This window comes from Oncorhynchus tshawytscha, linkage group LG18, assembly GCF_018296145.1.
Source record: "Oncorhynchus tshawytscha isolate Ot180627B linkage group LG18, Otsh_v2.0, whole genome shotgun sequence".
Classification (NCBI taxonomy): Eukaryota; Metazoa; Chordata; class Actinopteri; order Salmoniformes; family Salmonidae; genus Oncorhynchus; species Oncorhynchus tshawytscha.
The window spans coordinates 28,836,050-28,859,019 of NC_056446.1; the positions used below are offsets into that span (position 1 = coordinate 28,836,050).

General features: G+C 46.5%; 1 protein-coding gene across 1 annotated transcript in view; it reads left to right on the forward strand.

Moving 5' to 3' along the window:
• The window catches only part of evlb (Enah/Vasp-like b), a 137,158-nt gene that overhangs the window by 102,659 nt on the left and 11,529 nt on the right, over window positions 1-22,970 (forward strand). Inside the window, 4 exon segments of the mRNA XM_042300904.1 lie at window positions 7,121-7,187; window positions 14,281-14,345; window positions 14,637-14,746; window positions 14,749-14,925. Coding sequence (XP_042156838.1) covers window positions 7,121-7,187; window positions 14,281-14,345; window positions 14,637-14,746; window positions 14,749-14,925 — 419 coding nt within the window.

A 22,970-nucleotide genomic window follows, 5' to 3' on the forward strand; every position in this document is an offset into this window, starting at 1 on the left:
TATGTAGCTGAATGGAGACTCTGTCTGGTCAGTAGTAGTATGTAGTAGAATGGAGACTCTGTCTGGCCAGTAGCAGTATGTAGTAATATGGAGACTCTGTCTGGTCAGTAGCAGTATGTAGTGGTATGGAGACTCTGTCTGGTCAGTAGCAGTATGTAGTAGTATGGAGACTCTGTCTGGTCAGTAGTAGTATGTAGCTGAATGGAGACTCTGTCTGGTCAGTAGCAGTATGTAGTAATATGGAGACTCTGTCTGGTCAGTAGCAGTATGTAGTGGTATGGAGACTCTGTCTGGTCAGTAGCAGTATGTAGTAGTATGGAGACTGTCTGGTCAGTAGCAGTACGTAGCTGAATGGAGTCTCTGTCTGGTCAGTAGTAGTATGGAGACTCTGTCTGGCCAGTAGCAGTATGTAGTAGTATGGAGACTCTGTCTGGTCAGTAGCAGTATGTACTTGAATGGAGACTGTCTGGTCAGTACCAGTAGGTAGTAGAATGGAGACTCTGTCTGGTCAGTAGCAGTATGTAGCTGAATGGAGACTCTGTCTGGTCAGTAGTAGAATGGAGTCTCTGTCTGGCCAGTAGCAGTATGTAGTAGTATGGAGACTCTGTCTGGTAAGTAGCAGTATGCAGTAGTATGGAGACTGTCTGGTCAGTAGCAGTATGTAGCTGAACGGAGACTCTGTGTGGTCAGTAGCAGTATGTAGCTGAATGGAGACTCTGTCTGGTCAGTAGCAGTATGTAGCTGAATGGAGTCTCTGTCTGGTCAGTAGTAGTATGGAGACTCTGTCTGGCCAGTAGCAGTATGTAGTAGTATGGAGACTGTCTGGTCAGTAGCAGTATGTAGTAGAATGGAGACTCTGTCTGGTCAGTAGTAGTATGGAGACTCTGTCTGGTCAGTAGCAGTATGTAGTAGAATGGAGACTCTGTCTGGTCAGTAGCAGTATGTAGTGGTATGGAGTCTCTGTCTGGTCAGTAGCAGTAGGTAGTATAATGGAGACTCTGTCTGGTCAGGAGCAGTATGTAGTAGTATGGAGTCTCTGTCTGGTCAGCAGTAGTATGGAGACTCTATCTGGTCAGTAGCAGTATGTACTAGTATGGAGTCTCTGTCTGGTCAGTAGCAGTATGTACTAGTATGGAGTCTCTGTCTGGTCAGTAACAATATGGACACTGTCTGGTCAGTACCAGTAGGTAGTAGTATGGAGACTGTCTGGTCAGTAGCAGTATGTAGCTGAATGGAGACTCTGTCTGGTCAGTAGTAGTATGGAGACTCTGTCTGGTCAGTAGCAGTATGTAGTAGAATGGAGACTCTGTCTGGTCAGTAGCAGTATGTAGTGGTATGGAGTCTCTGTCTGGTCAGTAGCAGTAGGTAGTATAATGGAGACTCTGTCTGGTCAGTAGCAGTATGTAGTAGTATGGAGTCTCTGTCTGGTCAGCAGGAGTATGGAGACTCTGTCTGGTCAGTAGCAGTATGTACTAGTATGGAGTCTCTGTCTGGTCAGTAGCAATATGGACACTGTCTGGTCAGTAGCAGTATGTAGTAGAATGGAGACTCTGTCTGGTCAGTAGCAGTATGTAGTAGAATGGAGACTCTGTCTGGTCAGTAGCAGTATGTAGTAGAATGGAGACTCTGTCTGGTCAGTAGCAGTATGTAGTAGTATGGAGACTCTGTCTGGTCAGTAGCAGTATGTAGTAGAATGGAGACTCTGTCTGGTCAGTAGCAGTATTTAGTAGTCTGGAGACTCTGTCTTGTCAGTAGCAGTATGTAGCTGAATGGAGACTCTGTCTGGTCAGTAGCAATATGTAGACTCTGTCTGGTCAGTAGCAGTATGTAGTAATATGGAGACTCTGTCTGGTCAGTAGCAGTATGTAGTGGTATGGAGACTCTGTCTGGTCAGTAGCAGTATGTAGTAGTATGGAGACTCTGTCTGGTCAGTAGCAGTATGTAGTAATATGGAGACTCTGTCTGGTCAGTAGCAGTATGTAGTAATATGGAGACTCTGTCTGGTCAGTAGCAGTATGTAGTGGTATGGAGACTCTGTCTGTTCAGTAGCAGTATGTAGTAGTATGGAGACTGTCTGGTCAGTAGCAGTATGTAGCTGAATGGAGTCTCTGTCTGGTCAGTAGTAGTATGGAGACTCTGTCTGGCCAGTAGCAGTATGTAGTAGTATGGAGACTGTCTGGTCAGTAGCAGTATGTAGCTGAATGGAGACTCTGTCTGGTCAGTAGTAGTATGTAGTAGAATGGAGACTCTGTCTGGCCAGTAGCAGTATGTAGTAATATGGAGACTCTGTCTGGTCAGTAGCAGTATGTAGTGGTATGGAGACTCTGTCTGGTCAGTAGCAGTATGTAGTAGTATGGAGACTCTGTCTGGTCAGTAGCAGTATGTAGTAGTATGGAGACTCTGTCTGGTCAGTAGTAGTATGTAGCTGAATGGAGACTCTGTCTGGTCAGTAGCAGTATGTAGTAATATGGAGACTCTGTCTGGTCAGTAGCAGTATGTAGTGGTATGGAGACTCTGTCTGGTCAGTAGCAGTATGTAGTAGTATGGAGACTGTCTGGTCAGTAGCAGTACGTAGCTGAATGGAGTCTCTGTCTGGTCAGTAGTAGTATGGAGACTCTGTCTGGCCAGTAGCAGTATGTAGTAGTATGGAGACTCTGTCTGGTCAGTAGCAGTATGTACTTGAATGGAGACTGTCTGGTCAGTACCAGTAGGTAGTAGAATGGAGACTCTGTCTGGTCAGTAGCAGTATGTAGCTGAATGGAGACTCTGTCTGGTCAGTAGTAGAATGGAGTCTCTGTCTGGCCAGTAGCAGTATGTAGTAGTATGGAGACTCTGTCTGGTCAGTAGCAGTATGTACTTGAATGGAGACTGTCTGGTCAGTACCAGTAGGTAGTAGAATGGAGACTCTGTCTGGTCAGTAGCAGTATGTAGCTGAATGGAGACTCTGTCTGGTCAGTAGTAGAATGGAGTCTCTGTCTGGCCAGTAGCAGTATGTAGTAGTATGGAGACTCTGTCTGGTAAGTAGCAGTATGCAGTAGTATGGAGACTGTCTGGTCAGTAGCAGTATGTAGCTGAACGGAGACTCTGTGTGGTCAGTAGCAGTATGTAGCTGAATGGAGACTCTGTCTGGTCAGTAGCAGTATGTAGCTGAATGGAGTCTCTGTCTGGTCAGTAGTAGTATGGAGACTCTGTCTGGCCAGTAGCAGTATGTAGTAGTATGGAGACTGTCTGGTCAGTAGCAGTATGTAGCTGAATGGAGACTCTGTCTGGTCAGTAGTAGTATGGAGACTCTGTCTGGTCAGTAGCAGTATGTAGTAGAATGGAGACTCTGTCTGGTCAGTAGCAGTATGTAGTGGTATGGAGTCTCTGTCTGGTCAGTAGCAGTAGGTAGTATAATGGAGACTCTGTCTGGTCAGTAGCAGTATGTAGTAGTATGGAGTCTCTGTCTGGTCAGCAGTAGTATGGAGACTCTGTCTGGTCAGTAGCAGTATGTACTAGTATGGAGTCTCTGTCTGGTCAGTAGCAGTATGTACTAGTATGGAGTCTCTGTCTGGTCAGTAGCAATATGGACACTGTCTGGTCAGTACCAGTAGGTAGTAGTATGGAGACTGTCTGGTCAGTAGCAGTATGTAGCTGAATGGAGACTGTCTGGTCAGTAGTTGTATGGAGACTCTGTCTGGTCAGTAGCATTATGTAGTAGAATGGAGACTCTGTCTGGTCAGTAGCAGTATGTAGTGGTATGGACTCTCTGTCTGGTCAGTAGCAGTAGGTAGTATAATGGAGACTCTGTCTGGTCAGTAGCAGTATGTAGTAGTATGGAGTCTCTGTCTGGTCAGCAGTAGTATGGAGACTCTGTCTGGTCAGTAGCAGTATGTACTAGTATGGAGTCTCTGTCTGGTCAGTAGCAATATGGACACTGTCTGGTCAGTAGCAGTATGTAGTAGAATGGAGACTCTGTCTGGTCAGTAGCAGTATGTAGTAGAATGGAGACTCTGTCTGGTCAGTAGCAGTATGTAGTAGAATGGAGACCCTGTCTGGTCAGTAGCAGTATGTAGTAGTATGGAGACTCTGTCTGGTCAGTAGCAGTATGTAGTAGAATGGAGACTCTGTCTGGTCAGTAGCAGTATTTAGTAGTATGGAGACTCTGTCTTGTCAGTAGCAGTATGTAGCTGAATGGAGACTCTGTCTGGTCAGTAGCAATATGTAGACTCTGTCTGGTCAGTAGCAGTATGTAGTAATATGGAGACTCTGTCTGGTCAGTAGCAGTATGTAGTGGTATGGAGACTCTGTCTGGTCAGTAGCAGTATGTAGTAGTATGGAGACTGTCTGGTCAGTAGCAGTACGTAGCTGAATGGAGTCTCTGTCTGGTCAGTAGTAGTATGGAGACTCTGTCTGGCCAGTAGCAGTATGTAGTAGTATGGAGACTGTCTGGTCAGTAGCAGTATGTAGCTGAATGGAGACTCTGTCTGGTCAGTAGCAGTATGTAGTAGTATGGGGTCTCTGTCTGGTCAGTAGCAATATGTAGACTCTGTCTGGTCAGTAGCAGTATGTAGTAATATGGAGACTCTGTCTGGTCAGTAGCAGTATGTAGTGGTATGGAGACTCTGTCTGGTCAGTAGCAGTATGTAGTAGTATGGAGACTCTGTCTGGTCAGTTGTAGTATGTAGTAATATGGAGACTCTGTCTGGTCAGTAGCAGTATGTAGTAATATGGAGACTCTATCTGGTCAGTAGCAGTATGTAGTAATATGGAGACTCTGTCTGGTCAGTAGCAGTATGTAGTGGTATGGAGACTCTGTCTGGCCAGTAGCAGTATGTAGTAGAATGGAGACTCTGTCTGGTCAGTAGCAGTATGTAGTAGAATGGAGACTCTGTCTGGTCAGTAGTAGTATGGAGACTCTGTCTGGTCAGTAGCAGTATGTAGTAGAATGGAGACTCTGTCTGTCCAGTAGCAGTATGTAGTAGAATGGAGACTCTGTCTGGTCAGTAGCAGTATGTAGTAGAATGGAGACTCTGTCTGGTCAGTAGCAGTATGTAGTGGTATGGAGACTCTGTCTGTTCAGTAGCAGTATGTAGTAGTATGGAGACTGTCTGGTCAGTAGCAGTATGTAGCTGAATGGAGTCTCTGTCTGGTCAGTAGTAGTATGGAGACTCTGTCTGGCCAGTAGCAGTATGTAGTAGTATGGAGACTGTCTGGTCAGTAGCAGTATGTAGCTGAATGGAGACTCTGTCTGGTCAGTAGTAGTATGTAGTAGAATGGAGACTCTGTCTGGCCAGTAGCAGTATGTAGTAATATGGAGACTCTGTCTGGTCAGTAGCAGTATGTAGTGGTATGGAGACTCTGTCTGGTCAGTAGCAGTATGTAGTAGTATGGAGACTCTGTCTGGTCAGTAGTAGTATGTAGCTGAATGGAGACTCTGTCTGGTTAGTAGCAGTATGTAGTAATATGGAGACTCTGTCTGGTCAGTAGCAGTATGTAGTGGTATGGAGACTCTGTCTGGTCAGTAGCAGTATGTAGTAGTATGGAGACTGTCTGGTCAGTAGCAGTACGTAGCTGAATGGAGTCTCTGTCTGGTCAGTAGTAGTATGGAGACTCTGTCTGGCCAGTAGCAGTATGTAGTAGTATGGAGACTGTCTGGTCAGTAGCAGTATGTAGCTGAATGGAGACTCTGTCTGGTCAGTAGCAGTATGTAGTAGTATGGGGTCTCTGTCTGGTCAGTAGCAATATGTAGACTCTGTCTGGTCAGTAGCAGTATGTAGTAATATGGAGACTCTGTCTGGTCAGTAGCAGTATGTAGTGGTATGGAGACTCTGTCTGGTCAGTAGCAGTATGTAGTAGTATGGAGACTCTGTCTGGTCAGTTGTAGTATGTAGTAATATGGAGACTCTGTCTGGTCAGTAGCAGTATGTAGTAATATGGAGACTCTATCTGGTCAGTAGCAGTATGTAGTAATATGGAGACTCTGTCTGGTCAGTAGCAGTATGTAGTGGTATGGAGACTCTGTCTGGCCAGTAGCAGTATGTAGTAGAATGGAGACTCTGTCTGGTCAGTAGCAGTATGTAGTAGAATGGAGACTCTGTCTGGTCAGTAGTAGTATGGAGACTCTGTCTGGTCAGTAGCAGTATGTAGTAGAATGGAGACTATGTCTGTCCAGTAGCAGTATGTAGTAGGATGGAGACTCTGTCTGGTCAGTAGCAGTATGTAGTAGAATGGAGACTCTGTCTGGCCAGTAGCAGTATGTAGTAGAATGGAGACTCTGTCTGGTCAGTAGCAGTATGTAGTAGTATGGAGACTCTGTCTGGTCAGTAGCAGTGTGTAGCTGAATGGAGTCTCTGTCTGGTCAGTAGCAGTATGTAGCAGAATGGAGACTCTGTCTGGTCAGTAGCAGTATGTAGTAGTATGGAGACTCTGTCTGGTCAGTAGCAGTGTGTAGCTGAATGGAGTCTCTGTCTGGTCAGTAGCAGTATGTAGCGGTATGGAGACTCTGTCTGGTCAGTAGTAGTATGTAGCGGTATGGAGACTACGTCTGGCCAGAGATTGTGAGTCAGGTTCCTTCATTGTTGTGTGTTATTTTGGAACACTGGCTGTAACTGGACCAACCAAAGCCATCCTTTCTAACCTGTCCTTGGTCTCTATAAAGACACTTCTGACAGTCGTGAGCAACAGAAGAGAGTGTAGTGCACAACTCATGTGTCAAACACCAAGCCTCCAGGGCCACAATGTCTGTGTGATGATCCTGTCTGTAGCTTTGGTTCAGGCCCACAACATTCCCAGTCAAACTGGTACCACTCTCTCTCTTTTTGTAAAGTCCCACAGGCAGTGCTTGGTTTATGTAACAGGAGTATGTCTGTGTGACATAAGATAGAGTGAGTGACAGCTGTGATGCAGGTTGGAGTGGTCTACCTGAGCCTCACCTGTCAGGTGGATAAGAGACACAAACTCGAGTATGGTGACACTGTGAAGAGAGACCCTTACCCCTCCCTCTCTCGATCTCTCTCTGTCTGTCTCTCTCTGTCTCTCTCTCTTTCTCTCTGGTACCAACATAAACAATCAAATCAACCATACAAATAATGGTCACCAATATCTCTGTCTTTTCACCCCTTCCTTCCTTCCCTTCCAGGCCCAGCAGTCCAGTGCCAAGTCCAGAATGGGCCCACTACAGACGAGATGGAGGTGCAGAGAGCAAGGTAAGACATCAAGGTCATCACACAACATCCACACAACATTCACACAACATTTTCCAGAGAGAGAATCACCTCAGATGTTAGCATGGCAAAGACAGGAAAGACATCAGACACAACATTCACTGAACTTCCCTGAAATATTTCCCATCGAGAGGATTAGATCATTAATAACACTATTTTGTCTGTGAGAGTCTGTCATCATAGACTGTACGATATAGAGGGGTCTGTCTGTCACACAGGACTCCGTTTGCTAGCAGGCAGCAGTGCCCCTGTCCACATGACCCGCATCTGTCCTCATCAACCTTTTATTCCTCTTCTCCCTCTGTTCTCTCTCTCTCTCTGTCTCCTTACAGGATTAACAGACAGGAGGACAAGAGAGAGGGAGAGAGTAGCAGAGAGAGTGGGGAAGAGAGAGAGAGAGTAGCAGAGAGAGATAGAGACAGTAGCAGAGAGAGAGGGAGACAGTAGCAGAGAGAGAGGGATTAGCAGAGAGAGAGAGTAGCAGAGAAAGAGAGGGAGACAGTAGCAGAGAGAGAGAGAGAGAGTAGCAGAGAAAGAGAGAGGGAGTAGCAGAGAGAGAGAGCAGAGAAAGAGAGGGAGACAGTAGCGGAGAGAGAGGGAGTAGAAGAGAGAGAGGAGTAGCAGAGAAAAGAGAGGGAGACCGTAGCAGAGAGAGGGAGTAGAGAGAGAGAGGGAGAGCAGAGAGAGAGGGAGACCGAGAGAGAGAGGGAGTAGAGAAAGAGAGGGAGACCGTAGCAGAGAGAGAGGGAGTAGCAGAGAGAGAGAGAGAGAGAGAGAGGGAGACCGTAGCGGAGAGAAGAGAGAAGAGAGACCGTAGCAGAGGAGAGAGAGAGGAGAGGGAGTAGAGAGAGAGAGAGGGAGTAGAAGAGAGAGAGGAGAGAAAGAGAGGGAGACCGTAGCGGAGAGAGAGAGAGAGAGAGAGAAAGAGAGAGGGAAGAGAGAGAGGGAGTAGCAGAGAAAGAGAGGGAGACCGTAGCGGAGAGAGAGAGAGAAGAGAGGGAGTAGAAGAAAGAGAGGGAGACCGTAGCAGAGAAAGAGAGGAGAGAGAGGGAGTAGCAGAGAAAGAGAGAGGGAGTAGAAGAGAGAGAGGAGTAGCAGAGAAAGAGAGGGAGACCGTAGCGGAGAGAGAGGGAGTAGAAGAGAGAGAGGAGTAGCAGAGAAAGAGAGGGAGACCGTAGCAGAGAGAGAGGGAGTAGCAGAGAGAGGGAGCAGAGAGAGAGGGAGGGAGAGAGAGAGGGAGTAGAGAGAGAGAGAGGGAGTAGCCGAGAGAGAGAGGAGTAGCAGAGAGAGAGGGAGTAGGAGAGAAGGGAGAGAGAGGGGAGTAGCAGAGAGAGAGGGAGGAGAAGAGAGAGAGAGGGGGAGTAGCAGAGAAAGAGGGAGAGGGAGTAGCAGAGAGAGAGGGAGGGAGAGAGGGAGTAGCAGAGAAAGAGACCGTAGAGGGAGTAGAGTAGAGAGAGAGAGGGACCGTAGCAGAGAGAGAGGGAGAGCAGAGAAGAGAGGAGAGAGGAGTAGCAGAGAAAGAGGGAGTAGAGAGAGAGGGAGAGCAGAGAGAGAGAGGGAGACCGTAGAGAGAGAGGGAGAGCAGAGAGAGAGAGGGAGTAGCAGAGAAAGAGAGGAGAGAGGGAGTAGCAGAGAGAGAGGGAGTAGCAGAGAGAGAGGGGAGAGTAGCAGAGAGAGAGGAGAGAGAGAGAGGGAGTAGAGAGAAAGAGGGAGTAGCAGAGAGAGAGGGAGAGAGTAGCAGAGAGAGAGGGGAGTAGCAGAGAGAGAGGGAGAGCAGAGAGAGAGAGAGAGAGCAGAGAGAGGAGTAGCAGAGAGAGAGGAGGCAGAGAGAGAGGAGTAGCAGAGAGAGAGTAGAGAGGGAGAGCAGAGAGAGAGGGAGTAGCAGAGGAGAGGGAGTAGAGAGAGAGAGGGAGTAGCAGAGAGAGAGAGGAGAGGGAGTAGCAGAGAGAGGGGAGAGGAGAAGCAGAGAAAGAGGGAGTAGCAGAGAGAGAGAGCAGAGGAGAGACCGTAGCGGAGAGAGAGGGAGTAGAAGAGAGAGGGAGTAGCAGAGAAAGAGAGGGAGACCGTAGCAGAGAGAGAGAGGGAGTAGCAGAGAGAGAGGGAGTAGCAGAGAGAGAGGGAGTAGCAGAGAGAGAGGGAGTAGCAGAGAGAGAGGAGTAGCAGAGAGAGAGGGAGTAGCAGAGAGAGAGGAGTAGCAGAGAGAGGAGTAGCAGAGAGAGGGAGTAGCAGAGGAGAGGGAGTAGCAGAGAGAGAGGGAGTAGAGAGAGAGGGAGTAGCAGAGAGAGAGGGAGTAGCAGAGAGAGAGAGAGAGTAGCAGAGACAGAGGGACCGTAGCAGAGAGAGAGGAGTAGCAGAGAGAGAGGAGTAGCAGAGAGAGAGAGTAGCAGAGAGAGGGAGTAGCAGAGAGAGAGAGAGTAGCAGAGAGAGAGGGAGTAGCAGAGAAAGAGGGAGTAGCAGAGAGAGAGGGAGTAGCAGAGAGAGAGGGAGTAGCAGAGAGAGAGGGAGTAGCAGAGAGAGAGAGGGAGTAGCAGAGAGAGAGGGAGTAGCAGAGAGAGAGGGAGTAGCAGAGAGAGAGGGAGTAGCAGAGAGAGAGGGAGTAGCAGAGAAGAGGAGTAGCAGAGAGAGAGGGAGAGAGAGAGGAGGGAGTAGCAGAGAGAGAGAGAGAAGGGAGTAGCAGAGAGGAGGGAGTAGCAGAGAGAGAGGGAGTAGCAGAGAGAGAGGGAGTAGCAGAGAGAGAGGAGTAGCAGAGAGAGAGGGAGTAGCAGAGAGAGAGGGAGTAGAGAGGAGAGTAGCAGAGAGAGAGGGAGTAGAGAGAGAGAGGAGTAGCAGAGAGAGAGAGTAGCAGAGAGAGAGGGAGTAGCAGAGAGAGAGAGGGAGCAGAGAAAGGGAGTAGAGAGAGAGAGGGAGTAGCAGAGAGAGAGGGAGTAGCAGAGAAAGAGAGAGGAGAGAGTAGCAGAGAGAGAGGGAGTAGCAGAGAGAGAGAGTAGCAGAGAAAGAGAGGAGACCGTAGCAGAGAGAAAGAGAGAGTAGCAGAGAAAGAGAGGGAGACCGTAGCAGAGAGAGAGGGAGTAGTAGAGAGAGAGGGAGTAGCAGAGAGAGAGGGAGTAGCAGAGAGAGAGAGTAGCAGAAAAAGAGAGGGAGAGAGAGTAAAAGAGGGACATGGAATGATAGAGGTATAATGACAGCTGAACATGTGAAGTACTAAGCCATGGTGGGCAGATTGTGGAGAATAGATGTTAATATCAGATTTGTGCTTGAGATTATGCTCCAGGACTTTTAGACTCTTCAGAGAGGTACATAACTCAAGCTGTTTCTGCAATCTATTGCTATCTCTAGGCCCTCAGGGAAATACATGACCAGCCAGCCTTTGTAACCTTAGCTATTTCTGCTCTGCTTATCATTTCATCTCAACTCCAAATGCCAAAGCAAAACAGAATAAATATGATTGTTTGTGTGTGTGTGTTTGTGTTTGTGTTTGCGCGTGTCTGCATGTGTGTGTGTGTGTGTGTGTGTGTGTGTGTGTGTGTGTGTGTGTGTGTGTGTGTGTGTGTGTGTGTGTGTGTGTGTGTGTGTGTGTGTGTGTGTGTGTGTGTGCGCGTGGAGCCCCTCCAGTGGTAACAGTCAGTATAACAGTGTGTATCTCCCAGGCCTGTGGCTGCTGGGTCAGCACATCTTCTCTCCAACAAGACACACAGCTGGAAAATTCCACATCCTCAATGAGCAACAGTTAAATGTGTATTTTAAAGTGAGGCATGGGGAGGGGCTCTACGCAGGGTTTGCCAGCACAGATAGTCTATGGTGTTTGAGTGTGGAGATTTGTGACATAAGAGTTTTGCTTGTCCACATAAAGGCCGTAGACAGGAAGTCTCGCCTGAGGAGACGCTGGTGGTCAGCGGGGACTGGAACTGTACAATGGATTTTACGAAAGACAGAAATGGGGGAGAGCCTCATTCAGTATCAGTGGGAGTGTTAAGGGACATCATTAATTAGTTTGACCTAGTGGATGTTTGGAGAACTAAACATCCCAACACAAGACAGTATACATGGGTGAAGGTCTTTGGGGCCAGGGTGAGTGCAGCCCAACACAAGACAGTATACATGGGTGAAGGTCTTTGGGGCTAGGGTGAGTGCAGCCCGACTTGATCGGTTTTACATGTCCAGGAATCAGAGCAATAGGCTGTTGGGAACTACCATTCTCCTGGAGGGGTTTTCAGATCACCACATAACCATGGCTCAGCTGTCTATTTCACCAGGGCCCCGGCAGGCATGCTATTGGAAGTTTAATGTAAAGCTCTTACAAGATGATACTTTTTGCTCAGGTTTCCAGACATTTTGAGAAAGGTGGGGGCAGCGAAGAGAGGAGTATGAGTCTCTGAGTCAATGGTGGGATGTTGGAAAAGTCCAAATTCGGCTTTTCTGTCAACAGTATACAGCTCTCTCACCCTCAGAGGCTAGGAGAGTATTGGGGGAACTCAAGCGTAGTATTAGTGAGATGGAGGTAGAGATGGTGGGACAAGGCAATGTAGGCCCATTCTAATTTAACTGAATTACGTAGGGACCTGGGCAGTTTTTTCCAGGTTAAAGCAAAGGGAGCACTTGTAAGAGCTAGGTTCTCCATGCTCAAGGAGATGGATGCTCCCAGCTCCTTCTTCATTGGTTTGGAAAGACAGAGCGGTGAAGCCAAGGGTTTGCATTGTCTACGGCTGTCAGATGGGCGGGTGACCTCTGTGGTGGGAGAGATGCAGGAGCGAACTGTGGAGTTTTATACTGAGTTGTATAGGGCAGAAATGTGTGATTCTATGTGTGCTCAGGTCTTGTTCGCACGACTCCCTAAGCTCTCTCTGGCACAGAGGGATGAAATGGACATTCCTCTGTTGTCCCATGAACTGGCAGAGGCCGTAACCCAGATGTCCCCCGGTCGTGCACCGGGGGTCGATGGACTCCCGGTGGAGTTTTATAAATAATTCTGGGCAATAATTGGACTGGACTTCTTTTGCGTGTTGCGTCAGTGCGTCGGGGTAGGAGAGTTGCCGATGAGCTGCCGTCGGGCGGCTCTGACTCTCCATCCCAAAAAAGGGGACTTGTGTGAACTTAAGAACTGGAGGCCTGTGGCATTACTCTGTGCGGACTATAAGATATTTGCCAAGGTCCTCTCTGACTGATGTCCCATCTGGACTCGATAGTACATAAGGACCAAACATATTGTGTACCGGGATGCTCAATCACGGACAACTTGTTCTTGATCAGGGACATGTTGAACTTGTTGAGAGGTACTAATGTGAACTTTGGACTGGTCTCTTTAGATCAAGAGAAGGCTTTTGATAGAGAGGACCATGAGTATCTGTTTAATGTGATGTCTGTGTTTGGGAAGAGGTTTTTGACCTGTGTGAAGCTGTTGTATGCTGGGGCGTCATTTATGGTCAAGGTGGGAGGGGGGCTCAGTAGGCCAGTCTGGGTGAGGCAGGGCATTAGACAAGGATGCCCTCTATCTGGGCAGTTATATACACTCGCCATTGAGACTTTTTTGGGACTGCTACGCAGGAGACTGCAGGGAGTGTGCTGGACAGGCACGGATGTGGTGATAGGCATAGCAGTGTCAGCATATGCAGATGACATTTCTGTGATGGTCAGGATATGCATGCACTAGAGACCAGTCTGAAGGTGTACGAGGGAGCTTCATGGATGTAGATGTGGTAAAGTTTTTTGGATATTGTGATGTTGTTTTGTATCATGTGGCAGATGGAAAGGTGAGTATGGTACATGTATGCAGTACAGGATATATTTTGTTGTTTTATTTTTAAGGGGGGGGGGTGAGTTCTTAAATGAAATGAGAAGGTTTCATTAAAGAAAGACCAAAAGTTTAAAAAAGTTTCTCCCCCCAGAGCTCTGATGTATTCCTCTCACATCAGAGGCGAATAGATAGAGAAAGAAGGAGAAATTGTGGGGAGAGAAGCTCATAAAGCCTGCAGCATAGTGAACAGTAGGGAGAGTATCTGTCTCGTCATGGAAATTAACATGAAGCACTACTTGTCCATGTATAAGCAGACATACATTCAGGCTACCTATACCACATGCCATCATTTTACCAGACCTTGGACAGTGGGAGAACTGGAGGTTTGTAGGGCTGGAGAGCTGTAGGGCTGGAGAACAGAAGGACTGGAGGGCTGGAGAGTTGTATGGCTGGGGGGCAGGAGGGATGGAGAGTTGTAGGACTGGGGGGCTGGAGAGTTGTATGGCTGGAGAGCTGTAGGGCTGGGGGGCTGGAGGACTGGAGGGCTGGAGAGTTGTATGGCAGGAGGGATGGAGAGTTGTAGGACTGGGGGCTGGAGAGTTGTAAGGCTGGGGGCAGGAGGGATGGAGAGTTGTAGGACTGGGGGCTGGAGAGTTGTAGGGCTAGAGAGTTGTAGCGCTGGAGAGTTATATGGCTGGAGAGCTGTAGGGCTGGGGGGGCTGGAGGGCTGGAGAGTTGTATGGCTGGGGGACTGGAGGGATGGAGATGTGTATGGCTGGAGAACAGGAGGACTGGAAGGCTGGAGAGTTGTATGGCTGGGGGGCTGGAGGACTGGAGAGTTGTGGGGCTGGAGAGTTGTAGAGCTGTAGGGCTGGAGAGTTGGAGGGCTGGAGGACTGGATAGTTGTAGGGCTGGGGGCTGGAATTTGGAGGGCTGGAGGGTTGGAGGGTTGGAGAACTAGAGAGTTGGAGGGTTTGAGAACTAGAGGGCTAGAAGGCTGGAGGGTTTGAGAACTGGAGGGTTGGAGGGCTGGATAGATGGAGGGTTGGATGGTTTGAAAACTGGAGGGCTGGAGAACTGGAGGGTTGGAGGGCTGGATGGATGGAGGGTTGGATGGATGGTTTGAAAACTGGAGGGCTGGAGAACTGGAGGGTTGTAGGCTGGCTGACTGTGGTATATACTTATACAAATGAAATACTATTGTCTATGTGACTCACTGACTGTGTGTCAAATATCCCTGCTTTATTGGGCAATAAGGCTCTAAGGCTTTCTGTGTGCCTGTCTGACTCTGTGCTATGACAGTCATATAATTGAGGTGGGCTGACTGACTGTGTGTCTCTCCAGACAGGTTATGGAGCAGCAGCAGAAGCAGGCACACATGGAGAGGGAACGACGATCCTCGAACCCAGGTGAGGAAACGCTGAACTCAACCCTCTGAACAATTACATACTTTTTTTGTAACCTTTACATTTTTGAAGTACATTTTGAGGAAATGTAAGGCCGTCTTTACATTTTGGCATTATCAAGTGTCTCTAGTGCCTGATTTAAACGCATATTCGCTTTCAAATCAGACACTGCTGCACTTCCACCTAAGACTTACCCCACATCAATGTGTTACCAGTGTTTAATGTTAAATGTCATTTGACACTATAAAGAAAGTATTCTGACCTCTTTAACTCTCCCTCTCTGAATTTCACCAGGTTCTCCTTTCCAAGGCCATCCTGGTGTGCTTTCTGTAGCCCCCCCAGCTCCCATGCCTCCCCCCATGTCCATGGGTTGTGGCCCCTCCTCTTTAGGTGGAGGCCCCCCTCCCTGGGTGCCTCTATGCCTCCTCCCCCTCCTGGCCCACCTCCCCCCTCGGAAGGTGCTCCCCCGCCCCCCCTGCCTCCACCGCTGCCCATGGTTGGAGGGGGACAGGGTGAAGAGGCTCCCGCCCCAACGGGACTCGCAGCCATGATCGCTGGAGCCAAACTGCGCCGTGTCAATAGAGTAAGATGCCAATCAAACCTCACACAATTTAACATAACATATACCTATACTGTGATCTACAGTATAGACACATGCAATCTATTGAGACCACCACAGACATTGGAATGTAAGAGCGTCCTGTGGGTTTGTAAAGACGTAATGAGCTTTACAGTAGTGACGATATGGCAAAGGAAAACATACTGCGTGTGTATAGCAATAGTCTAAAACAGTGGTCACCAACCGGTCCATCTGCAAGGCGTTCCTAGTCAATCACCAAACATTTCTGTAGAAAAGCCTGCGATAAAGGCTGCGATAAAGACTGTGATAAAGACTGTGATAAAGACTGCGATAAAGGCTGAGATAAAGACTGAGATAAAGACTGTGATAAAGACTGCGATAAAGGCTGCGAAAAAGACTGAGATAAAGACTGCGATAAAGACTGAGATAAAGACTGTGATAAAGACTGCGATAAAGACTGTGATAAAGGCTGCGATAAAGACTGAGATAAAGGCTGCGATAAAGACTGCGATAAAGACTGAGATAAAGACTGCGATAAAGGCTGAGATAAAGACTGCGATAAAGACTGCGATAAAGGCTGCGATAAAGTCGTCTGATGAGGAAGAATCGGACCAAATCGCAGCGTGGTAAGTGTTCATGACTTTTATTAAACTGAACACTAGAACAAAATAACAAACTGAATAAACGAAACTGAAACAGTCCTGTCAGGTGCAGAACACTAAACAGAAAACAACTACCCACAAAACATAGGTGGGGAAAAGCTACCTAAGTATGGTTCCCAATCAGAGACAACGATAGACAGCTGTCCCTGATTGAGAACCATACTTGGCCAAAACAAAGAAATACAAAACATAGAAAAAGGAACATAGAATGCCCACCCAAATCACACCCTGACCAAACCTAAATAGAGACATAAAAAACTCTCTAAGGTCAGGGCGTGACAGCGATAAAGACTGTGATAAAGACTTGCACTCTTTTTAAAAATTCTGTTGCGCTGTTGGTGGTAGGTGGACTGCGCACAGGGTAACCTTTTCATTTGTCTGGAAAGACCGGGAGATCTGTGGCTAAATTGAATGTGCCTACTGCGCTGGCCAATCAGATGGCTCAAATCACCCGTACCTACAGCTTCCAGCAAAGTTTGATACTAGTTTACATGAGATTTCAGAACTTTTTAAAACCATGACCAGAGAGAGACTGTCAAAGAATACAGCAAACAGCTGCTGTTTCATGAGTGACTTCATGATTTTATTCAGCTCTGTCAACACTGTTGTGATTCAACACTTTTACAAAACATAAAACACGCTTCTCCCTACTACCCAGGAGAGCAACTTTGGTTTTAGAGGGGACATAACCTGGCAGGGGGTTATGGGGTCCTCCCTCAGATTTCTTTGTGGCATTTCTACACAATCTAATATGACCCTTTTATTGTAAATAAAGAACAGAATATGTTTCTAAACACTTCTACATTAATGTGGATGCTACCATGATTATAGGTAATCCTGAATGAATTGTGAATAATGATGAGTGAGAAAGGTATAGACGAACAAATATCATAACCCCAAAAAATGCTACCTCCCCTGTTATTGTAATGTGTTGTGGGGGTATGATATTTCTGCATCAAACTTTCTCACTCATCATTATTCACGATTCATTCAGGATTATCCAAAATCATAATTTACACTACGTGGCCAAAGGTATGTGGACACTCCTTCAAGTTAGTGGATTCGGCTATTTCAGCCACACCGTTGTAGACAGGTGTATAAAAATCGAGCACAAAGCCATGCAATCTCCATAGACAAACATTGGCAATAGAATGGCCCATACTGAAGAGCTCAGTGACTTTCAACGTTGCACCGTCATAGGATGTCACCTTTCCAACAAGTCAGTTCGTCAAATTTCTGCCTTGCTAGAGCTGCCCTGATCAACTGCAAGTGCTGTTATTGTGAAATGGAAACGTCTAGGAGCAACAACCTCACCCGCGAAATGGTAGGCCACACAAGCTCACAGAATGATACCGCTGAGTGCTGAAGCACGTTGCACATAAAAATAGTTTGTCCTCGGTTGCAACACTCACTACCGACTGAGTTCCAAACTGCCTCTGGAAGCAACGTCAGCACAAGAACGGTTTGTTGTGATGAATGGGTTTCATGAATGGGTTTCCATGGTCGAGCAGCCGCACACAAGCCTAAGATCACCATGCCAATTGCCAAGCGTCGGCTGGAGTGGTGTAAAGCTTGCCACCATTGGACTCTGGAGCAGTGGAAATGCATTGTCTGAAGTGACGAATCATGCTTCACCATCTGGCAGTCCGACGGACGAATCTGGGTTTGGCGGATGCCAGGAGAACACTACCTGCCCGAATGCAAAGTACCAACTCTAAAGTTTGGTAGAGGAGAAATAATGGTCAGGGGCTGTTTTTCATGGTTTGGGCAAGGCCCCTTAGTTCCAGTGAAGGGAAATCTTAACGCTACAGCATACAATGACATTCCGTGCTTCCTACTTTGTAGCAACAGTTTGGGGAAGGCCCTTTCCTGTTTCAGCATGACAATGCCCCCGTGCACAAAGCGAGGTCCATGCGGAAATTATTTGTTGAGATCGGTGTGGAAGAACCTGACTGGTTTGCACAGAGCACTGACCTAAACTCCATCGAACACTTTTGGGATGAATTGGAACGCCGACTGCGACAAACATTTCTAAACAGTTCACCTGATATGGATGAAAAAACCCTCAAAGTAATGTTCACTCTTTAACTTCATAGTCATTGTTTGATTTAAAATCCAAACGTTTGGAATATTAGAGCCAAAAGAAAAAGAATGCTTCATGGTCCCAATAATGACAGAGGGCACTGTAATTCATACCATAGGCCTAATAGTACTGTAGAGCTATTTTACTATTGGTTTCAGGTGTGTTAGGCCAAGGCCAGAGTGAGAACAGTACGACAGACCCCCAGTGCCAGAACTGTGCAGCCCAGCAGCTAGGTATTGCCTAAATCTGTATCTCCCCTGACATGTTTTCATTACAGACTCCTTTTGTTGTACAGTATTCCATATAAGGCATCCAGACCTTATGAAAGTTGCACAGAAAACCCTTAATCTTGTAATAAATAAAATCTAGTGACACATACAGTGGTGCAAAAAGTATTTAGTCAGCCACCAATTGTGCAAGTTCTCCCACTTAAAAAGATGAGAGAGGCCTGTAATTTTCATCATAGGTACACTTCAACTATGACAGACAAAATGCGGGGGGAAAAATCCAGAAAATCACATTGTAGGATTTTTTATGAATTTATTTGCAAACTATGGTGGAAAATAAGTATTTGGTCACCTACAAACAAGCAAGATTTCTGGCTCTCGCAGACCTGTAACTTCTTCTTTAAGAGGCTCCTCTGTCCTCCACTCATTACCTGTATTAATGGCACCTGTTTGAACTTGTTATCAGTATAAAAGACACCTGTCCACAACCTCAAACAGTCACACTCCAAACTCCACTATGGCCAAGACCAAAGAGCTATCAAAGGACACCAGAAACAAAATTGTAGACCTGCACCAGGCTGGGAAGATTGAATCTGCAATAGGTAAGCAGCTTGGTTTGAAGAAATCAACTGTGGGAGCAATTATTAGGAAATGGATGACATACAAGACCACTGACAATCGCCATCGATCTGGGGCTCCACGCAAGATCTCACCCCGTGGGGTCAAAAGGATCACAAGAACGGTGAGCAAAAATCCCAGAACCACACGGGAGGACCTAGTGAATGACCTGCAGAGAGCTGGGACCAAAGTAACAAAGCCTACCATCAGCAAGGGCATTGAAGATGAAACGTGGCTGGGTCTTTTAGCATGACAATGATCCCAAACACACCGCCCGGGCAACGAAGGAGTGGCTTCGTAAGAAGCATTTCAAGGTCCTGGAGAGGCCTAGCCAATCTCCAGATCTCAACCCCATAGAAAATCTTTGGAGGGAGTTGAAAGTCCGTGTTGCCCAGCAACAGCCCCAAAACATCACTGCTCTAGAGGAGATCTGCATGGAGGAATGGGCCAAAATACCAGCAACAGTGTGTGAAAACCTTGTGAAGACTTACAGAAAACGTTTGACCTCTGTCATTGCCAACAAAGGGTATATAACAAAGTATTGAGATACATTTTTGTTATTGACCAAATACTTATTTTCCACCATAATTTGCAAATAAATTCATTAAAAATCCTACAATAAGATTTTCTGGATTTTTTTTGTTGAAAATTACAGGCCTCTCTCATCTTTTTAAGTGGGAGAACTTGCACAATTGGTGGCTGACTAAATACTTTTTTGCCCCACTGTAACTTGACATTTCTGCCATTCATTGTGGGAGGATAACCAACCTGCATTTCTTAGCCACTATAAATGCTAGGTTACACAGTTTCTTCTGATAACAGTCTCCAGTATCAACGTTTCCAAGCAAACAAAAACAGGGAGAAGGGAGAATCTGTAGACATGCTGAGATAAAATAACATACTCTTATCCAGAATTCAGCCAGCCTTCACAAGAGAGTAACATGCAAATATGTCCCCCTTTGTGTTTTACACATCTAGTAGAGGAATTACAGTGTATGATATTCAGTTTTACTGGCATATAGTACGCCCTATGGATGGTCTTAAACTGCAGTAATTTATGTCTGAGATGACAGGGCATTCTAACATCAATTGTGTCTTATTTTTGTTTGGCATGTTTTGTGTCATTGGGAAAAGCCCGTATCAACAGTTTGGATTGGAAATCAACTTTAGAGGTTCGTCAGACGGTCTTACAATAGTTTCAATCTTTGAAGGCTCGGCTTGTCCAGTGTTCACTGCTTAGAGAGAATATGTTGATGTATCTGCAACAGTTCACCTCAGAGCTTTCACAGACGGGTCTTCCATGGTTGCCTGACCCTGCTGAGACCCCTGTCACCATCTGATCCTGCTATAAAGCATGACAAGGAATTACCTTAGTGTACATTTATACATTGATTCTATTATTGGATCAATAATAGAAATGACCATCAACTCAAGATGGAACTTTGTATCCATTCACTGGTTGTGTGATATAATAAAAAATTCACCTGAGCTCCATAGACTAGTATTCCCTGGCTGTCTGACCCTGCATGGACACCTGTCACCATCTGATCCTGCTAAGACATGATGAGCATAGTGTTGTGTACTGACTGTGCACAACGACAGTGAAGCCTGTAGAGCTGTTTATACCATGACAGTGTGAATATAGGGAATTAGCTAGGGAAACTGACAGATAAAAAACATTACATTGCTATACTGACTCACATTGCGCTGTCAAAAGACGTCAGAATATCGGTCCTCAATTGTTTGGCCACTGGTTTCATTGTTTGATTCAGGTCTAGTGTGATTGAGGCAAAATTGATAGCTAAAGTCAGTGAGACAGCTAACGTTAACCAACTTTTAGCTCTAATGGTACAGCGCATTCAGAAAGTATTTAGACCCCTTGACCTTTTCCACATTTTGTTACATTACAGCCTTATTCTAAAAATGATTACATTGTTTTTTTCCCTCTTCGATTTATGCACAATACCCCCCCCAAAATTGCAAATGTATTAAAAATAATAAATGGAAGTATCTTATTTACGTAAGTATTCAGACCCTTTACTCAGTACTTTTTTGAAGCACCTTTGGCAGCGATTACAGCTTCGATTCCTCTTGGGTATGACACTACAAGCTTGGCACACCTGTTTTTGGGGAGTTTCTCCCATTCTTCTCTGCAGATCATCTCAAGCTCTGTCAGGTTTGATGGGGAGTGTCGCTGCACAGCTATTTTCAGGTCTCTCCAGAGATGTTCGATCTGGTTCAAGTTCTAGTCTCCCAGTCCCTGCCGCTGAAAACATCCCCACAGCATGATGCTGCCACCACCATGCTTCACCGTGGGGATGGTGTTGGCCAGGGGATGAGCGGTGCCTGGTAACTCATGGTCTGAGAGTCCTTTAGGTTCCTTTGGCAAACTCAAAGCGTGCTGTCAAATCAAATCAAAATTGTATTTGTCACATGCGCCAAATACAACAGGTGTTTACTTTACCGTGAAATGTTTACTCACAAGCCCTTAACCAACAATGCAGTTCAAGAAAGAGTTAAGAATATTTACAAAATAAACTAGTGAAAAAAATCCAAAAGTAACACCAGAAAATTACATAACAATAATGAGGCTATATACAGGGGGTACCGAGTCAATGTGCGGGGGTACAGGTTAGTCGAGGTAATTTGTAAAGTGACTATGCATAGATAATAAACAGCGAGTAGCAGCAGCGTAAAAAAAAATGGAGGGGGGGTCAATGTAAATTGTCTGGGGGGCCATTTGATGAATTGTTCAGCAGTATTATGGCTTGGGGGTAGAAGCTGTTAAGGAGCCTTTTTGTCCAAGCGGTACCGCTTGCCGTGCGGTAGCAGAGAGAACAGATTTTTTGGGGACTTCCTCCGACACAGCCTAGTATATAGGTCCTGGATGACAGGAAGCTTGGCCCCAGTGATGTACTGGGCCATAAGCACTAGCCTCTGTAGCACCTTAGGGTCAGATGCTGAGCAATTGCCATACCAGGCGGTGATGCAACCGGTCAGGATGCTCTTGATGGTGCAGCTGTAGAACTTTTTGAATATTAGGGGACCCATGCCAAATCTTTTCAGTCTCCTGAGGGTGAAAATGGGTTGTCGTGCCCTCTTCACAACTGTGTGTGTTTGGACCATGATAGTCTGTTGGTGATGTGGACACCAAGGAACTTGAGTCTCTCGACCCGCTCCACTTCAGCCCTGTTGATGTTATTGGGGGCCTATTTGGCCCTCCTTTTCCTATAGTCCATGATCAGCTCTTTTGTCTTGCTCACATTGAGGGAGAAATTTGAGGGATAGTACTACGGGGCGGTAATCAAATAGGCAGGTTACCTTCGCTTTCTTGGGCACAGGGACTATGGTGGTCTGTTTGAAACAGACTTGGTCAGGGAGAGGTTGAAAATGTCAGTGAAGACACTTGTCAGTTGGTCCACGCATGCTTTGAGTACACATCCTGTGAATGTTGACATGTTTAAAGGTCTTGCTCACATCAGCCACGGAGAGCGTGATAACACAGTCGTCCGGAACAGCTGGTGCTCTCATGCACGCGTCAGTGCTGCTTGCCTCGAAGCAAGCATAAAAGGCATTTAGCTCGTCTGCTAGGCTCGCGTCACTGGGTAGGTCGCGGCTGGGTTTCAAGCCCTGCCACATCCATCATGTGCCTTTTACTGAGGAGTGGCTTCTGTCTGGCCACTCTACCATAAAGGCCTGATTGGTGGAGTGCTGCAGAGATGGTTGTCCTTCTGGAAGGTTCTCCCCAATTTCTCGGTTTGGCCGGGTGGCCAGCTCTTGGAAGAGTCTTGGTGGTTCCAAACTTCTTTCATTTTAGAATGATGGAGGCCACTGTGTTCTTGGGAACCTTCAATGCTGCAGAAATGTTTGGGTACCCTTCCCCAGATCTGTGCCTTGACACAATGCTGCCTCTGAGCTCTACGGACAATTCCTTCGACCTCAAGGCTTGATTTTTGCTCTGACATGCACTGTCAACTGTGGGACCTAATATAGACAGGTATGTGTGCCTTTCCAAATCATGTCCAATAAATTTAATTTACCACAGGTGGACTCCAGTCAAGTTGTAGAAACATCTCAAGGATGATCAATTTCGATTCTCATAGCAAAGGGTCTGAATACTTATGTAAAGAAGGTATTTCTGTTCTTTATTTTAAATACATTTGCAAACATTGTGTGTATTGTGTGTAGATTGATGAAATTATCATTTTTTTATCCATTTTATCCATTAGATTAAGGCTGTAATGTAACAAAATGTGGAATAAGTGAAGGGGTCTGAATACTTTCCGAATGCACTGTACATCAACTGGCAAAATTTGCCAAGTTAATATACTTCTGTTGAAACGGGACAAGGGCAACAAGCATTTCCATAAACACAACAGCTGAAAGATACTGCTTCCTGACAGATAGCTAGAGCTGAACTGGCTGTGGTAGCTACTAGCTAGCTAACTAGCTAGTTCA